Source organism: Plectropomus leopardus, chromosome 6 (genome assembly GCF_008729295.1).
Source record: "Plectropomus leopardus isolate mb chromosome 6, YSFRI_Pleo_2.0, whole genome shotgun sequence".
Taxonomy (NCBI): domain Eukaryota; kingdom Metazoa; phylum Chordata; class Actinopteri; order Perciformes; family Serranidae; genus Plectropomus; species Plectropomus leopardus.
In genome coordinates, this window is record NC_056468.1 from 29206815 (window position 1) to 29223422 (window position 16608).

The following is a 16608-nucleotide window of genomic DNA, read 5'->3' on the forward strand; positions in this document are numbered from 1 at the left end:
TATACAACTGCACAGTTGCACAAGAGCGGGCCAATCAGCGAGGAGACGCTCTGTGACGCAGCGACGAGCCCCGGTCAAACAGCTGCTTAACTTTCTCACGTGCCCACCGTGCACTGACCAGGAGGAGGGAAAAAAGAAATAAGTATCACTGCAGGGAAATTTCAGGAGCATGCAACTATTTCAAAGTCCAATCAGGGCGCCTTGGTGTGCTCAGTGATCTTGTGTGAGGGCGAGAGGGTAATATGGTACAGTAGGCAACACTTAGACCTTCTTGCATTTAACCAACAAAGTGGTATAGATAGATTGATTTATAGAGCTTATTCATTCCTATTTTACAAATCAAACTGTGATGGGTCAGATGAAAACATTACATCTAGGACTGTGTATTGGCAAGAATCTAGCCATACGATGCGTATCGCGATACAGGGGTTACGATTCTATATATTGCAATTTACGTAATTTCAGTTTAGGGAAAACTGTCATGGTGTAAAGAACACGCCACCATATGATTTTTTTTTTTAAAAAAGTTTTCTTTTGCTACACTTTATGTAATCTAAGCAAGTAAATTCACATTTGCTGATATCAGTAAAAAAATAAATAAATAAACAGTGATTTGGGGATTCTTTAGGTCAGGGGTCAGCAACCTCAGGTCTAAATGAGGAGTCATCATTATGTTTTGTCACAAAGTGGTTACTCTGCAGGTAGGTTATTTAATGTGACTTTTTTTTTTTGTCAAAGCCACAAGGAGCCACTGACCAAGGGTTAAGGGCCACATGTGGCTCCAGAGCCACAGATTGCCTACCCCCTGCTTTTGGTAAACAAATAAAATAAAATATAATGTCACCATTAGGCCAAACTACACAAAAAGTACTTGCTAGCGAGTCACCCAAACTAGTTTTTAACACTTTTTTCCATCCTTAATTTCCATTTTGAAACATGCAGTGCTATGAATTGTGTTTAATTGGTTCATAAGTGTGTATAAAGGGAAACAGTCCTCCAAAAAGCCCTAAAACTCCTGCTTTCATAGGGGACCAGCCCCTAATATATTTACCTATAAGCCTACCCAAACATATTTAGTCTAATATCATAAAGAAACAAAAAGACATTCTCATCTATGGAACTTTTTATTCCTCCTTTTTAAATTGCTAACGCTGATTAATCAATTATCAAATTAGTTGGTTATTAATTTAATCGTTAATAAAAAAATCGATTCATCATTGTAAATTTATTTCACATATGACTAAACACCACAGTGGTGTTTAATCCATCTAATAAACTTAAAAAGTCTGCTGTTAACGTCCAGCTGTATTATAAATTAAGAAATGATGCAGTGTTAGTGTCTAATCACTGATTAAAGAACGCTGAATGACTCAAAGGCACAAAACCAAACAGGTGAGCTGAGACAAAGAAAGTCGTTATATTGTTGACACCCTCTTTCGTCTAAGAATTAGATGCAGCGAATTTTCGGACGTAAACGACTCATTCTGACCCACAGTTGGTGATTATTGTGTTGCAGCAATACTAAAACATGAGTCAGACAGTAGGACTGGAGCCAAGCATTTTACAGGAACATCAGACACGCTTTAGTGAGTCACAGTGCGTGTGCACACGCGCACACAAAAACACACACACACACACACACACACACACAAAACACACTTTTACTCCTTTTTTGACTTATGTGAAATCACTTGTTCTATAATGCGTTTTCCAAAAAATATCAGGTTTATGCAGCACTTCTCACAACAAAGTAACACATGTAAAACAGGTCAGACCTGCTTACATCTGGCATTTCCCTTTAATTAGGACATCTCACACCATCCAACCGCGCCCTATATAAACATCACAAAACTGTCAACAGCAGTCTTGCTTTGACGCAACAGACAACATTGTTCAGCTTGAGATACAATTGCAGGTTAGTATGAAAGTGCTTCCTCAAGAGCTTTTTAAATCTTCAACGTTTTTCAAGGTTAGATTAAACGAGGTCAGAGATTCAGCAGAGCACGCGTATAATTTAGCTACAGACAGTTTTACACTAGAAAATATGTTTTACTGTAAATATTCGGCAGCAGACTGTTTAGGAAGTTGTGATGTTATCAAGTAAAAGAAGTAGATATAAAGCAGAAATAAATTATATAAACTGGTATATATTTCTAAAACTTTCTAAAAAAAAACTTTTTCCTTAATTCTTCTTCACCAACAAAAAATAAATAAATTCTCTTTTTTGGTAATCTGGAATTACCAAAATTATATTTTTATTATTAATCAATTACATTACTAATCCAATCTTTTTTTAAAGTTTGCCATCACTTTTATGTTGCCATATTATTTTCTGTATATCAAGTTATGTGTTATTTATAAAGATGTGAAATTTTAACGTTTTTTAGGTGTAGGCTTCAATAAGGCCACTCGTTTTTCTTCCTCCCCCCTTAATTGTATATTATTTGTTATCCATTGTCATCATTATTCATTGTTGAAGAGCCTAAGATTCAAGACTTGTCAACGACTGCTTCTGTAATAATTGTGCATATGATAATAAAGGACTTGAAACTAAGTATTGCCTCACAAAGCTGCTAGTATGACTGAAGACGTGCAGTCATTTTTACAAGATTTACAAGATTTATCTCATACATGACAAACCAGCACAGCGGTGTTAAAGCCATCTGATTAATTTAAAAAGTCTGCTGTCTAACTTCTATTATTATTACGCTGAAATATAAGATAAGAAATTCTGCCAGTCAATTGGGTCAGTTCTGGGTCAGTTTGTAAGAAATTTTAACCAAAAGCAAACTGAGTGAAAACAGACTTCCTGAGTTGCTATTTGTTTGATTTGGGGAAATCTTATAGACACCTTTTAGTCGCTACAGTTGCTTAAATATGAAATAATAAAAATCTTCTGTAATCCACAATACTGATAATGCTAAAGAAAATGAGTAACTATTATCAGTACTGCGTGATAACGGTGAACAAAAAGGATTGCTTTAATGCAGGTCACAGGTGGAATGGCAAACACAGTCAGTCCAGGTAAAATAAGTATTTCACCTCTTTGAGAGGACAATCAACAGAAACGTCTATCAGCATCGTCGTTCTTCTGTCAGCGACACTCAGACTCAGATATGGGTTTGATGAACTGGTTTTGGGAACGCCATCAGTTTTTATTGCACCAGTGTTTTTCACTTCCATTCGCATTTTTATTTTATTTTCTTGCTAAACGGGGATATCTGTCCTTGACGTACAGGTGTGTAATGACAAATCCATAGATTTTTATTTTATACTAAACTAAGCGATATTCAGTGTAACTACAGAGCACTATTACTACAGGAGCCTTAAATTGATATATTTTTACTGAAGCCATATATAATTTCTATTTAGATTCAAATTTTATTAGCTTCAGTAGGTTTGATTTGTAAATCAAATATATGGTAGAAAAAAATCAGTCCAACTGAAACATAGGACAGTAGCAGAATCATTATGTATGAACGTATGTATACTGTTTTTTATACTTATTTGTTAGTATTTTATTTCTCTAACTGTATTTTAATCTTCTCTGTTAAAGCAATTTGGTAAATATTTGTTTTTTTAATGTATTCATTAAATGAATTGACTAGATAAATCTTTAACAAGTCAGCACCAAACTAAGTTGTCAATTTCTGTGCAACTAAGTTATTTTAAATTCAAGAGGTTGTTCTTTTATTGGTATTCAATCTATTATATATGACATCATCTCCTTTATTAGTCTTATCTGCTTACATATATTGTTATTTCTTTTACTCTTAATTTAATCTGCTTATATGAGCTTAATTCTCTTCTCCACATTTTACTTACTTATCTGTGAAATTGTATTTTTGAGCTTGCACCCTCACGTGTTCTTGTATGCGCTGCTGTTTTATCATTTGTGCTTTATTGTCATTAATGTTCTTAATTTTGGTTATGTCATAACGGGGGGACTACATGGGTTTCTGACATCGTATTTTCTTCTCTAGACTGTTTTATCTGGGAAGCACTTGAAAAGTGTTACATAAATAGATTATTATCATCATCATTATTATTATTGTTACTACTGTCAATTAATTTGCACATAATTTCTAATTGTTTGGCCTATGAAATGTCAAATAGTAAAATAATAATAATAATAATAGTGAAAAATGTCTTGTCATCATAAAGTGTATTGTTTTGTCAGACCAACAGTCCAGAACCAAAGGATTTGTATGTATTATGTATGCATTATGCATCATTCTCTGTTTTATGAATTACTATTTCATAAAACAGAGGGGAAAAACAGGAAATCGTACTACTGGAGAAGCTGCAGCCAGAGATTTTTTTTTTACTTAAATAACATCCTAAATGTTAAAATAGAAGCTGATTAATTTGCCAGTCGACAGACTAATCACCTGATTGTTGCAGCTCTATTTGTGAACATGAATCTCTATCTTCAGGTACCTGTTTCTTTCTCTTGGAGGATGCTTCCTGGCAGTCGTCACGATGGGCATCTACAGCTTGCTTCTGTTCACCTCCACTTTTGTCTTTGTCCTGATTGTGTGCTCTGTGGATCCCAGCAGTGTCCACGTCTGGGTGTTCGGTATCCAGATGTTTTGGCAAACCCTCTGGCACCTGCTTATACAGTACAGGGAATACTACATGCATGAGCCAGTCAACATCAGGTACTGAGCTTAAAACACTTCATCTGATGTAAACTGACACCTTGATGCTTTTTCAGAGCATCCGATATAAATAAAATTAATAATCAAGTCAGCTGTTAGGGTAATGCATTCAAAGAGTAAGCCTGGTGACGTTCTATATTTTGATTTTTGTCAACTAATCCCACAAAAAGACCAAAATCCGCAATTTATTCTATTAGAACAATTAAAAGCAAGTGGACCCACACCAGGTGGTATTTTCCTGTGTTGTAATGAACATGGGCATTGTAGTTTATTTTCATCAATCACTGCAAACATCATCCTGATGCTATAAATACCCAGCAATGTACCAAACCTGCATTATACCTCCTCCTTTTTGGGTAACGTTTATTATAAATTTTTGGCATATATTCAAAAAATGAAGTCGTCAGAGTACACAGACAAGCTCAGGGAGTCTAGGTTGTGTTGGTTTGGGACTTTTTCCTGGGATTTGTCAATAATAACAAACAGAATACCTTCTGACTTTTTCTTTAAAATGTCTATCGTAAAAAGTCTTAGTATATTTGTCTTATTAATATACTTGATGAGTGGAGGTCCTAAAAGATGGATACTCATCTTCCAGACAGCCACGACACTGAATATAACATGAACACAGAATGTTAAAAAATAAATAGATAAAAACAACATTATCAATTATTTGAAGTCCAGTGCACACCAAAAATAACAATTTCTATGGATATAATCCAGAGCAAAAACATTCACTGAACTTCGTTTTCAAGCAAATGGAAAACAGCTTTTGAATTTAACAAAATAATATCCCCTCAAGGTCCACAGTGGCTGTTCTGGAGCTTTTGACCACATCACACTGTCCTCATCGGCAGAGTACGTTTGCTTATTAAACAGAGTTGTAGATGTTTTGTTATTCCAAGCACCTCTGAGACTTCTGCTCCATGTCGGCTCTTTGTCAGATATTTTCAGCCGATATTTCCAAGGATCAGCTTTGTGTGATATTATCTACAGAACAGCTACTGAATGGACTACAGGTATGATCTTTACAGAAGATCGTACATGGCAGCAGACATCACTGCAGAGCGAGAGCTGAGCTTATAGGCAACCTATCTAAACACTGATGGTGTCATTATTCCACAGCCATTACATTGTGCAACCAGCATTTACTGAAAAATGATGAGGTTAAGCAAAAGCAAGTGTTTTGTCAAGAGCTGTTTCCACAAGCATAACAACATCCAACCCAAATTGTTGGATGTTGTTATGCTCTGGATAAAAACATAAAATGCATACAGATATTTAAACATTTATTCCTCTCCTCTTTTTTATTTTTAAAAAAGCTCTTCTGTATAATCTTGCACTTTCAGGTTGTTTTCGGCAGTTTCCTCTTTGATGCTGCTCACTCAGAGAATCACCTCGGTGTCCATGGACCTCCAGGAGAAACGAGCTACTTTAACATTTGACGCTTCATCCAAAAAGAAGACTTGTGTGATGCTTCTCCCTCTTATCAGCTACATCCTAAATTTCACCACACTGCTCGGTGGGCCTTTGTGCTCCTACAGCCGATTTGTGTCCTCAGTGAAGAGAATCAGCCTCAACCCTCCACCTAATCCTCTGGGTGTCGTCTTCTTCAAGTTGATGCAGGTGTTATTGCTGGAGCTGGTGAGGTATTGTCTTGTCCATTTTCTGAAACATAACACCCATGATCTCTCCGATTCCACCATTCTCTATGGTATCCTGTGGGTTTGGGGTCTGGCGGTGGTTTTGAGGATCCAGTATTATTCTCATTGGAGGATCAGTGAATGCTTCAATAATGCAGCTGGGTTTGGCTTTTGGGAAAATTCACCAGGAGATACCCCAGACTGGAGCAGACTATCCGACGGAGACATCTGGACCACAGAGGCGTCGAGCCGTATGTCAGAGTTTGCTCGTCGATGGAACGCCACGACAGCATCATGGCTGCGTAGGCTGGTTTACATACGGTGCAAAGTTTTCCCGTTGTTCATGACTTTTAGTTTTTCTGCGTGGTGGCACGGCTGGCATTTAGGTCACTGTGTGGGAATGTTGACCTGGGCAGCAACAGTGAAGGCAGATTATCACATACACAAGCACCTGTGCCCAAAACTGTCATCAGCCTGGAAGAAAATGTACACTTGTTTCAGCTGGATAAACACTCAAATGATTGTTGCTTGTGTTGTTATAGTGGTAGAATTGAGAAATATATCTGGTTTGAGGCTTTTGTCTGTGACATACATAGGTCTGTTTCCACTTTTAAATATAATTCTGCTTTTAATCTTATTAAAATTTAACACAGTTCATTAATATAATCATCTGAACACACAGACCAATACTTAAATATTTGTAATATAAAGGGTCCCCTCCAGTGTGACAGGATATTAAGAAAGGACTTTATTACTCTCAACTTGGGCTGGACAATACACTTACACTATAATGATATCTTGATATGTGACTAGACATCGTCTTAGATTTTAGATATGAGAATAATGTAAGAGTGAGCGTCTTTTCCTGGTTTTAAAGGCTGCATTAGACTAAAATTATGGCGTTTTCTTAACTTATCAGACTGTTATTGCTGTTCTATTGTTTGCCTTTACCTACTTAGCCATTATGTCCATATTACTGATGATTATTTATCAGAAATCACATTGTGTAAATATTTTGTCAAAGCATCCATTTTTAACCCTGAAATTTAATTGCAGTTTCATGATTTTCAACATATGTGGTCAAAAATGTCAGCTGGTGTTTGTAGAGTTAATACTACAGTTACAGTTAATAGTACAGTTCTTGAATTCATACAAAATTAATCTAAACAAGTCTTAGAAGAAGATAGCTAGAGATGCACCATACTGGATTTTTTGCCGATATGCCGATATATAAAAACCAATTTGGCTGATACTGGCTACCAATATCAATATATCCACTGTTTTCCCCCATCTAATATTAGTCACAATCAAGTATCTTCTGTAGTAGAATTAACATCATATTATGCATACTCTTAACACGATGGCCTATGAGCAGATGGAGACATGAAATATAATGCTTTTCACTGTATGTAATATTTATTCATCGTGAAAAAACAAGAAAAAGCACTTTGGCTGATTCCAAAAGTCCATTTTAAAGCCGCTACTGACAACTTGCTGATATCATAGTCCAGCTAAAATGTATATTTTATTTCCATGTTTCAGCCACTACTAATAAATGAACTGGACTTCAGGGGTAAAAGCTAAAATATTTCTATAATATTATTTTAAGTGTTCAAACTTTAAAATATTAAATTTAATGCATTCAAGGTCATTTTTTCCAGTGGTATCTAAAGTAATATCAAATATAGTTATTTTTCAAATTCCAGTACAACACAACTTCAAACTAAAATAACACCAGGATCACATTCAATCTTAAAACAGTCGGAAATGTTTTGCTATGGTTTCCTCAGACAGTGTGAAACAATGTGCAACAGGCTTTGAGGTATGTTTTCTCCCGTTTGGTGGGTGTCAGAGGAGTATTCAATCAGCAGCATCATGTATATTCACCAATTTCTTCTAGATCTTGTCACTTATTTTACATACATTTTGTTTTTATTTCACTCTTGTTTTGGAAATGTAGAGTTTTCCACACCAATAAAAGCCCTTTTAATTAAACTGAATTAAATTAATCACATCAGGTTAGTTGTGAAACCTGCTCATATCCTATATTGTTGGGTGTGACTACTTCCACGCAGACAATAATAAGCTGTCAAGAAAAAAGATAATAAGGACATTGATTGATATCATCTCGTATCAATCACTGCCCCCTAAATAGAATTGAAATTGTATTGTATAGACTTGGGATATCAGCAAATATCTCACTGTTATCAGAGGAATCAATATAATATTGTATTGTGATAAAACTTGATTTACATTCCTATTGAATGTCTGATAAAATTTTAACATCCACTTGCCATTTGGCTGGTGAACATAGAGAGTTTATTTCGCACCCTGTGTGTAGTGTTGTATCAGTGGAAATGTAGAGTTTTGAATTAAACTGAATGAACCCCACAGAATTAAAAAGCAGGGTGTTCAAATGCACCACTGTTTCTGTTTAAAGAAAACGTTTTGTTAAATGTTGTCAGGGCCGAGTGCAGCCCAGGTCATAAAAGCTGTCAGCGCCAAATTTCGAAATACCACAGAACTCTGCCCATCTCTTCAGTTCTTAATCTCTTTCATCACATCAGGTTAGTTGCGAAATCTGATCATATGCTATATCGTTGGGTGTGACTACTCCCACAAAAATGTCTTACATAAAGCAAGTCACAGCACTCTCTCTCAAACAAGCTTAGGCACGGTGAGTCCGATTACTGCCTCTCATGAAAAAGTTGGATACAAAAAGAGAGCTGAAGAAAAAACAGTGACTCATGTAGAAAGTGAAGCTAAAGACCCACTTCTTTTTCTCAACAGCTGGTGGAAAAAAATGAACTAAATACCCGGTAAATACGTTCAGTGGTGCCCATTGTTTGTCTGCTCCCTAGTGATAAAAACTGCTCAGTGCAGCTTTAAGGTGTATTTAGCAAGAATAACAACATGTTACAATTTCCCAAATTATGCTTTTTTATTGTGACTAATTTCATGTGTATGTAGGCAGCAACTAGAGGTCCACTTAGCAGTACTTGAAAACAGAAGTAAATTATATTTATATGTACCAGAAGGAATTTATTTATCAGTTTACAACACCACTGAAAAGTATTTTTTTAAATAAGCATCTGCAAAATACTTTTTTTAAGTAAAGAAATGCACTTAATAATTGCATAGTGTGTGTTAAAACCACCCATCTTATAATATACCTTTCTGCTCTTTCACTGAGCTTTGATTTGAATGAAAATCCCAAAAGATTCTGTTTAACCATGGTACAAAATCAGCATAATCCCCTAACCAAATGCTAATAAACTATGCAAGTGGCTGGTCGATTTGCTTCACTCACCAGCCAAAAAAACAATGGTAATCCTTTGAGCAGCAGGGGTGTAACGATACATTGATCTGGATTATCAATTCAGTGATTAAAAATGCAATATCATTGATGCTAAGTGAAAACATTAATACTTATCACCATCTTCAAGATACACCTTTATTTTTAAATTCTATTGCACTTTGGTGTCACTATTTCCATCCAAGCAAACCTCTTTTCTTATGCCACGCAGACAATAATAAGCTGTCAAGAAAAAAGATAATAAGGACATTGATTGATATCATCTCGTATCAATCACTGGCCCCTAAATAGAATTGAAATTGTATTGTATAGACTTGGGATATCAGCAAATATCTCACTGTTATCAGAGGAATCAATATAATATTGCATTGTGATAAAACCTGATTTACATTCCTATTGAATGTCTGATAAAATTTTTAACATCCACTAGCCATTTGGCTAGTGAATATAAAGAGTTAATTTTGCACCGTGTGTGCAGTGTTGTATCAGTGATGTACTGTGGATATAATAAATAAAAATGTTTGTTCTGAGAATCTCACTTATCTGACTTCTTCCTCACTCTGAAGTAAAGTCTCTCTTCTTTCCTTCCACAAATTGCCGGCAACGATGCCTAAAAATAACAGCAGTCCAAGGTTTCTGTTGGAGACAAATTTCTTCCAGCAGTCCTCCGGTCTGTTAATGTCCAATGTGTAAATCTAAAAGAGCGGAGAGTAAATATCATGCTTGAGATAAAGGTTTGGTTAAAATAATAACTAAGAAGATCTGTTACTAACCTGAAAGATAAAAGGTGTTAGTTTACATATTTGCAGCACCAATTCACTTAGTTGCATTTTATCTTACTTCAAACTGAAACTCTGAACTGTAACAATTAACTCTTTGGCAGCAAGTATTCAGACTACACTGCACCTACAGCTTAACAAAAATAGGATTTAATACTTCTAAAGACTTTTTAATGCCACTCAGGATGAAATTTAAGACGATTTTTACAAAAAAACAAAATAAAACAAAACAAAATAAATAAATAAATAAAATGAACAATGAACATTTTTTACAAAGTTATGGAAAATTGTGCCCAAAGGTTTACTGTATCATAAAATATTATTTTTGGTCCAGTGAAAAGCCAGATCTGTTAGAACTGGGAAACACCTAACATTTACTTGTGAGTTTTATTATCGATTTTGTGTTTCTCACTCTGCATGTGGGATTCCACTGATTTAATTCCCATTATGAAGACTGTAAGAAGAGGGATTCTGTAAATTATGTGGAAAAAAAATAAATAAAAATTACCAATTATTTTGAGATTTTAAAATGCAATGTCAGAAAAAAGAAAAAAAAGTAACTTGTCACTGCATTTTTAAGACTTCTGAAAGGTTGATTTAAGACATTTTAATACAAATTAAGGCCTTATTTTTAGATTAATGAATTCAATGCCTTTTAAGATTCATGGGAACCCTGCACTGTGCAACACCATGTTCCTCACCTGGTGCATTAGGTGAATGGCCACTGTGGACAGCACAGCATAGTACGGGAGAGTCTGTTCAGCGTTGACTCCGGCTACGACCAGTCCTGACATCATGGCCACTGTGAAGCCACTCAGCCACGGTTTGGTTTGCTCCTGGAACCTCAGTGCAGTCGATTTGACTCCTACCTTGACGTCGTCATCTTTATCCTAGTTATCAAAGAAAGAGCAGAGAGAGCCCAGTATCAATCATATCGCCCTATTTTAAAATGTGAGGCGTTAAAACGTATGTCCCTCTCCACAGAGACCATGATAAATATGAGTGAACCTACTGTTTAACTATTTCTTTACTGAATATGAGCGTCTGAGAATGTTCATGTCAGTGTTAAGTGCTATAATGGGAACCTAAATATAAACTGTGGAGTCCCCTACACCACCTGATGGGCATATATAGTGTCATATATCAGCGTCCACATCACTCCTGAGAAATACAGTGGGAGGCACACGGACCAATCACAGGAGCCCTTTACAGCGGCCCAGCCGAGCAGCGCTCCCCAGTTGAAAGTGAGGCCTAAAAAGATGGAAAGGAAGGAACATGAGCCTGACTCTAGCTTTGCTAACGGGAAGAAGTATTAATTTAAGATGTTTAACAAACGGGAAATCTTACACGGTACGTACCAAGCACAAACTGTGGCCAATAAGTGATCCTCTTCATCAGTGGGTACGTGATGACAAGGGATAATGAGGCTGCACCCAAGGCAATGCTGAGAGAAGCATTAAGAGTCAAACAGTCTCAAGACAATATATATACACAACTTTGCATTTGGGAATTTCTTTTGTCTGTATTCTAACACACATTCCTGGCTTTTCTATATGAAAACATTGCAAGTAACACATGTATAAAAGGAAACTGGTGAACAGTTTTACCCAGTGTTTGTTTAAAGCATAGGCTCACAATTTTTCGTCTGTTTTAAGACAATAGTGAGATGCAAACATAAACATGAGTTCTGAGAGAGGTTTTGCTTGCTGTTTATACTAGACATTTTATGTGCTTACAATGTGAATGATGTGGGACAAAATCCACAATCCCTTGTTTATTTCAGGTTAGAGTTAGGCTTCATCAGTCTGAATTAGTCTGAGAGTGTCAAACAAAGTTACAGTCTTTTAAATACAATATTTTGTGCACTAAAAAGACTGAAACTTAAGAAGATGTTCTTACCTGATTTGTGATACTAATACTAGCTCCAGATTAAACACAAAAAATGAAGCCCAAAGACAGTGGCTTTTGTCTGACCTACACACTAATTCATTTGCTCACTGTCCTCTATTTTTTATTATGAATTATTATTGTTTTTAACACTATACAAATCTTTTGAAAATATGAGAATAACTGGGTACCTGTAATAGTTGAGACACAAGAGAACCCCTAGTGCCAGAGATAGCTGCCCTCCAAGAAAGACAAGTGCTTGCATCCGAGAAACCTCTCCTGATGCGATGGGTCGAGTGGCCGTCCTGGACACCTGCACAAAAACATCACTTTCAATCACTGAGTACAGAAATCAGATCAAAAATATAAATACTTCTTGTTGTAATATAGCAGTAAGGAGGATGTTTTTGCCTGTGAATATGTGAGTGATGGTGATGCAGGTGTGAATAAGACACAGCAACACGCCATTAACAACATTTTATTGGGTGTATTTGCTTTGTAAATAGTGTATATTCTTACAGTCATCAATGATCAGAAATAATTTCTACAAAACAGAAATCATTATTAAAATTGGCAGGAAACTTGATTCTTATGGAAATATCTAGCTGATTAAAAATTGAGCTGACAGAGCAAAGCATCAAATAAGAGCTTAGCTGTGTGGGAGTTATCATATTAGACATATGATGAGCCGCCTGTTACTCTCAGCTAATGAGTGAATGACAAATAATTAGTTTCATATACCTTTTTGTCAAAGTCTTTATCCCACATGTCATTGATGGTGCAGCCCGCTCCTCTCATCAGCAGAGCACCTGTACCGAACAGGGTTAGCATGCCTAGATGCGGGAGGCATCCGGGGTCGGCAGCCAGAGCAATGCTCCACGTACACGGGAGGTAAAGCAGCCATGTCCCTACAACACATAGACACAAAATCACTTAAGTGATCTACACGAGATTAGCACCTTAAAGTCTAAGTGGGAAAACCACTTACTGACTTATGTTGAGGATCCATTAAACAAAGCAATTTACTCACTGCAACGTGCATGCCAAAACAGACAGCGTGTGTCTGCGAGTCTCAGTGAGCATGTCTATGTGACTGGGAAGCAGCTCGCGTTTTGAAAGAGTATGTGAGCTCTTCTGTCTTTCTAAAAACATTTATATTCAAACCCAACAACTAACTTTCCTGTTTTCTTGGAGAATCTCTCGCTATCACGTTCATTAATGCACATGCTTTGTGTTCAAGCTTTTAATAATACTAGCAGTACTATTCTAAATAAAGAGTGGACACTTGTGGTTGTTGTATTCTTGACTTTTTTTTAGAGTTACCTAGACCAAGGGCGTCCAAAATTTTTAGGATGGGGGCCAGATCAGATCATGTGAAAAAACTTGAGGGCCAGCTGCTTCTTGCATTACATGGGTTACTTAAAAAAAACAATTAAACAAAACATACAAATTAAACAAAATACAAAAGTTTCATCTTCAGTTGAAAAAGTATTAAACGATCCATCGCCCCTGACAGCAATGACTCTCTCTGTCTATGCTGTTACTCTTCTTTCTTTATTTGTTTGCTTGTTTATTAAACTTTCAAAATTCTTAGTCTTGCTTAATTAAACAATATAATGCAGCAAGCTACATATTGCATATTTTAAAAGACAAGACACAGGCCTTTAAAATCTGTCCAAGGGCCATGGTTGACCCCCAGGTCAATCTTTGGACATGCCAGACTTTTTGTTTTCAATTCAAAGCTGCAGACACTGAGAGTGATGCACAGGACATTATATATTATATATTATTTTATATTTTCTATATTAAGGTCATTGCATACTTCCAATACACCATCATATTCTTCTAAGTTTGTTCATTGCACAACTATATGAATAACTTTTTAAAAATCCTGAAAATGCTACAATATTTCAACATCTGCGCTTAAAATAATATTGAGCCACACCCAGTAACGCTTGAAAAAAATAATGTTTATATTAAGTCCATACATAGTTTCAGTCTCTCTATAAAATACTTTCATAAACATACGCAGAAAGAAGTCATTTGCATTAAAAATGAACGTATTTACCGATAGGTTTGTCCAGCCTCATCAGTCGGAGGTATGGCTGGACAGACGCTGGTGCTGAGTTCACAATCGTTGCAGCAGATAAACTAAATGATCTTCTCCCACCCTGCTGTGTTTCACGCAGTCTGACTGATGGGCGGATTGCACTCTGGCTGTAAAACACTCTTCTCAACACGCTGGAGTCGGAGTGAAGACTCACATCTCTTAACCTCTTTCCATCTGTGTGAAGGAAGCCGTTACTCGGGGAGCACAGACAGAAGTAAGCTGCTCCATGGGGAATCCGCCTCGGGACATTCAGAGTTAACAGGCTGGTCAGCTTAGCTGGGAGCATGGTGCTGCTCAGGTCAGACCCACATTCTCCCTTTCCCCTTTGAAAAGGTCACCTCTCTGAACGCACAAATAAAACACACACACACACACACACACACACACACACAAAGGTTTGTCAATGGCGTTTTCACAGAGGACGACACAGTTGCTGCAACAGGCAATCCTTTTGTGTTAGAGTGAATCAGCTGCACAAAGACTGAGGTCTTCCTGTGTCAAACATTTGTGTCCATTTTAGCTGATAGTGTGCGTGTAGCTGCAGCATTAACTATTACAAAAATAATTATACCGTAAGAGCTGTTGCTGAATGAAAGTATGCATAAAAGTAAACTAAATATTATAAAAACGGCACACATAAATAGTATTGTATTGTCTAAAGAATACTACACTAGTTAAAATGACTGCTAGCCAAAACTGCACTCTGATGCTAACTCTAGCTAAAGTTAGCGTTTTCGAGCGATTTATCAACGTAAACTTTTCGTAACACGGATAACGTTAGCGTTATAATGTGAGATGACGGTAAAACAAACTTACACTGTGGGTTATAGTCGATAAAATGTTAATCTAGCCACTTCAAAGGTGGTTATCAGGTCACGCTGCTGAAGCTCTGAACAGTTGTGGCGCTTTCCTGTTATGGTCCGCCCGATATTGTTCCGGAGGAAACAAGGCCAGTGATCGGAACCAACGACTGCTGAAAAAAACCGCAAACGTTTTTCATTTTCAGACAGCGTGACCGCAAGAGAAAAACACAATAAACACGGCCACGATGATAAATAGCTGGTAATGTATTTTACAATTAAAAAAAAATACACATACGTACAGAGGCACAAGCTGTGCAAAATGAAATGGTTGTCACAAGATCTAATGCATCAATGTCTTTATTCAGTTTTCTTGCATTGTTAGGCTGCTGAAAACAGTACTGTCCCGACTCTATTTAAGGTTTAAGGCACTACTGATATTTTGGCAGATCTAAAACAAACAAAAGACAGTGTTTTTAACCCCTTGGGTAGCTCGAGAGAAATCATAACATTGTCAATAACTGGGCAACGGGCTGCAACAGAAACGAGGATAAAATACATTTTTAATTTTCTTGGAAGTTTGTCTGGGCTATCTAAAATTTCTCAAACAAAGGTGCCGCATATTTGCCACTAGGGGTGTTGTAATCAGTCTCAAAGTAGCATGAAAGAAAGGATATTGGATCTATTTATGAGTTCTTAATCAATACATTGTGTCGTCTGTAGGAATGTGAAACACAATCAGACATCTCACAACTGAAGACGATTTTAAGACGATTTTTTTAAGGTTATGGTGTTGCTTTAAACTAGCAAATTAGCAACAAAGCAAAATCTAAGTACTTCCGGTCAGAGCTGTCTGTGATTTTAAAAATAAAGCACGAGTGCTTGGTGGGTTTTTTCCCCAAATACCTAATATAAAATAAAAAATATGAGATGCCTGGTGAAAATCAATTAAATTTTTTTTAGTATTTCTTTTAGTAATATAGAGGATACCTGTGCCCTGGATTTGTCCTTTGTGCTTTCTATGCAAATATAAAAAAAAACAAATACATCAAAAATGCATTATGGAGTTTGTCATTTGATACTTTTGATTATAATTACACACAAAAAAATGCATGGTTGGATGATGTTTTGTGTTTTAATGGAAAGGAATTTCGACTTTTTGCTCTGCAAAAAAATTTGTGTTCACCAAGTTCATATTTCTTTTTCTTCTTTGACTTATAATAATTCTAATATTCATCATTATTATTAGTAGTAGTATTAATAATAACAAGATTTCGAAATTAAAAATATACAGAACAATTATGAAAACATTCACATCAATGAAGTGCAGGGAAGTACAAAGACAATGCCATAACAATCAGTATTATATTATTAAAAAAGAAAAGGTGCAAACATCTTAGAATACATGAGGG

General features: G+C 36.2%; 2 protein-coding genes across 4 annotated transcripts; one reads left to right on the forward strand and one right to left on the reverse strand.

Annotated features, from left to right (window-relative positions):
- The first annotated feature begins 6003 nt into the window (after positions 1 to 6003).
- On the forward strand, positions 6004 to 7191 carry mboat4 (membrane bound O-acyltransferase domain containing 4). Its single transcript, XM_042488593.1, has 2 exons — positions 6004 to 6790; positions 7182 to 7191. Exons 1-2 carry the CDS (start codon positions 6036 to 6038, stop codon positions 7189 to 7191), a joined length of 765 nt encoding a protein of 254 aa, XP_042344527.1. The 5' UTR covers positions 6004 to 6035.
- Positions 6638 to 15312, reverse strand: coq2 (coenzyme Q2 4-hydroxybenzoate polyprenyltransferase). Of its 3 annotated transcripts, none has more exons than XM_042488999.1 (9): positions 15213 to 15312; positions 14355 to 14738; positions 13028 to 13194; positions 12478 to 12599; positions 11758 to 11843; positions 11517 to 11650; positions 11101 to 11289; positions 10160 to 10315; positions 6638 to 6712 (listed from the first exon to the last, which is right to left on the reverse strand). In XM_042488999.1, the coding sequence occupies exons 2-8, from the start codon at positions 14680 to 14682 to the stop codon at positions 10160 to 10162; spliced, it is 1182 nt and encodes a 393-aa protein (XP_042344933.1). In that variant the 5' UTR covers positions 14683 to 14738; positions 15213 to 15312; the 3' UTR covers positions 6638 to 6712. The 3 variants fall into 3 exon arrangements, with proteins under 3 accessions (XP_042344933.1, XP_042344932.1, XP_042344931.1); XM_042488998.1 differs by having other exon boundaries at positions 6692 to 6778; XM_042488997.1 differs by lacking the exon at positions 6638 to 6712 and having other exon boundaries at positions 9737 to 10315.
- Between the last annotated feature and the right edge of the window lie 1296 nt (positions 15313 to 16608).

Bases quoted from the DNA above. Each gene is read 5' to 3' on its own strand.
- mboat4 (XM_042488593.1), top strand. From the start codon at position 6,036: ATGCTGCTCACTCAGAGAATCACCTCGGTGTCCATGGACCTCCAGGAG.
- coq2 (XM_042488999.1), bottom strand. From the start codon at position 14,682: ATGCTCCCAGCTAAGCTGACCAGCCTGTTAACTCTGAATGTCCCGAGG. The intron at 11,844-12,477 runs GTACCCAGTTAT...TGCTTCTCTCAG, and splicing joins TTGTGTCTCAACTATTACAG to CATTGCCTTGGGTGCAGCCT. The intron at 11,651-11,757 runs GTACGTACCGTG...CCATCTTTTTAG, and splicing joins TTGGCCACAGTTTGTGCTTG to GCCTCACTTTCAACTGGGGA.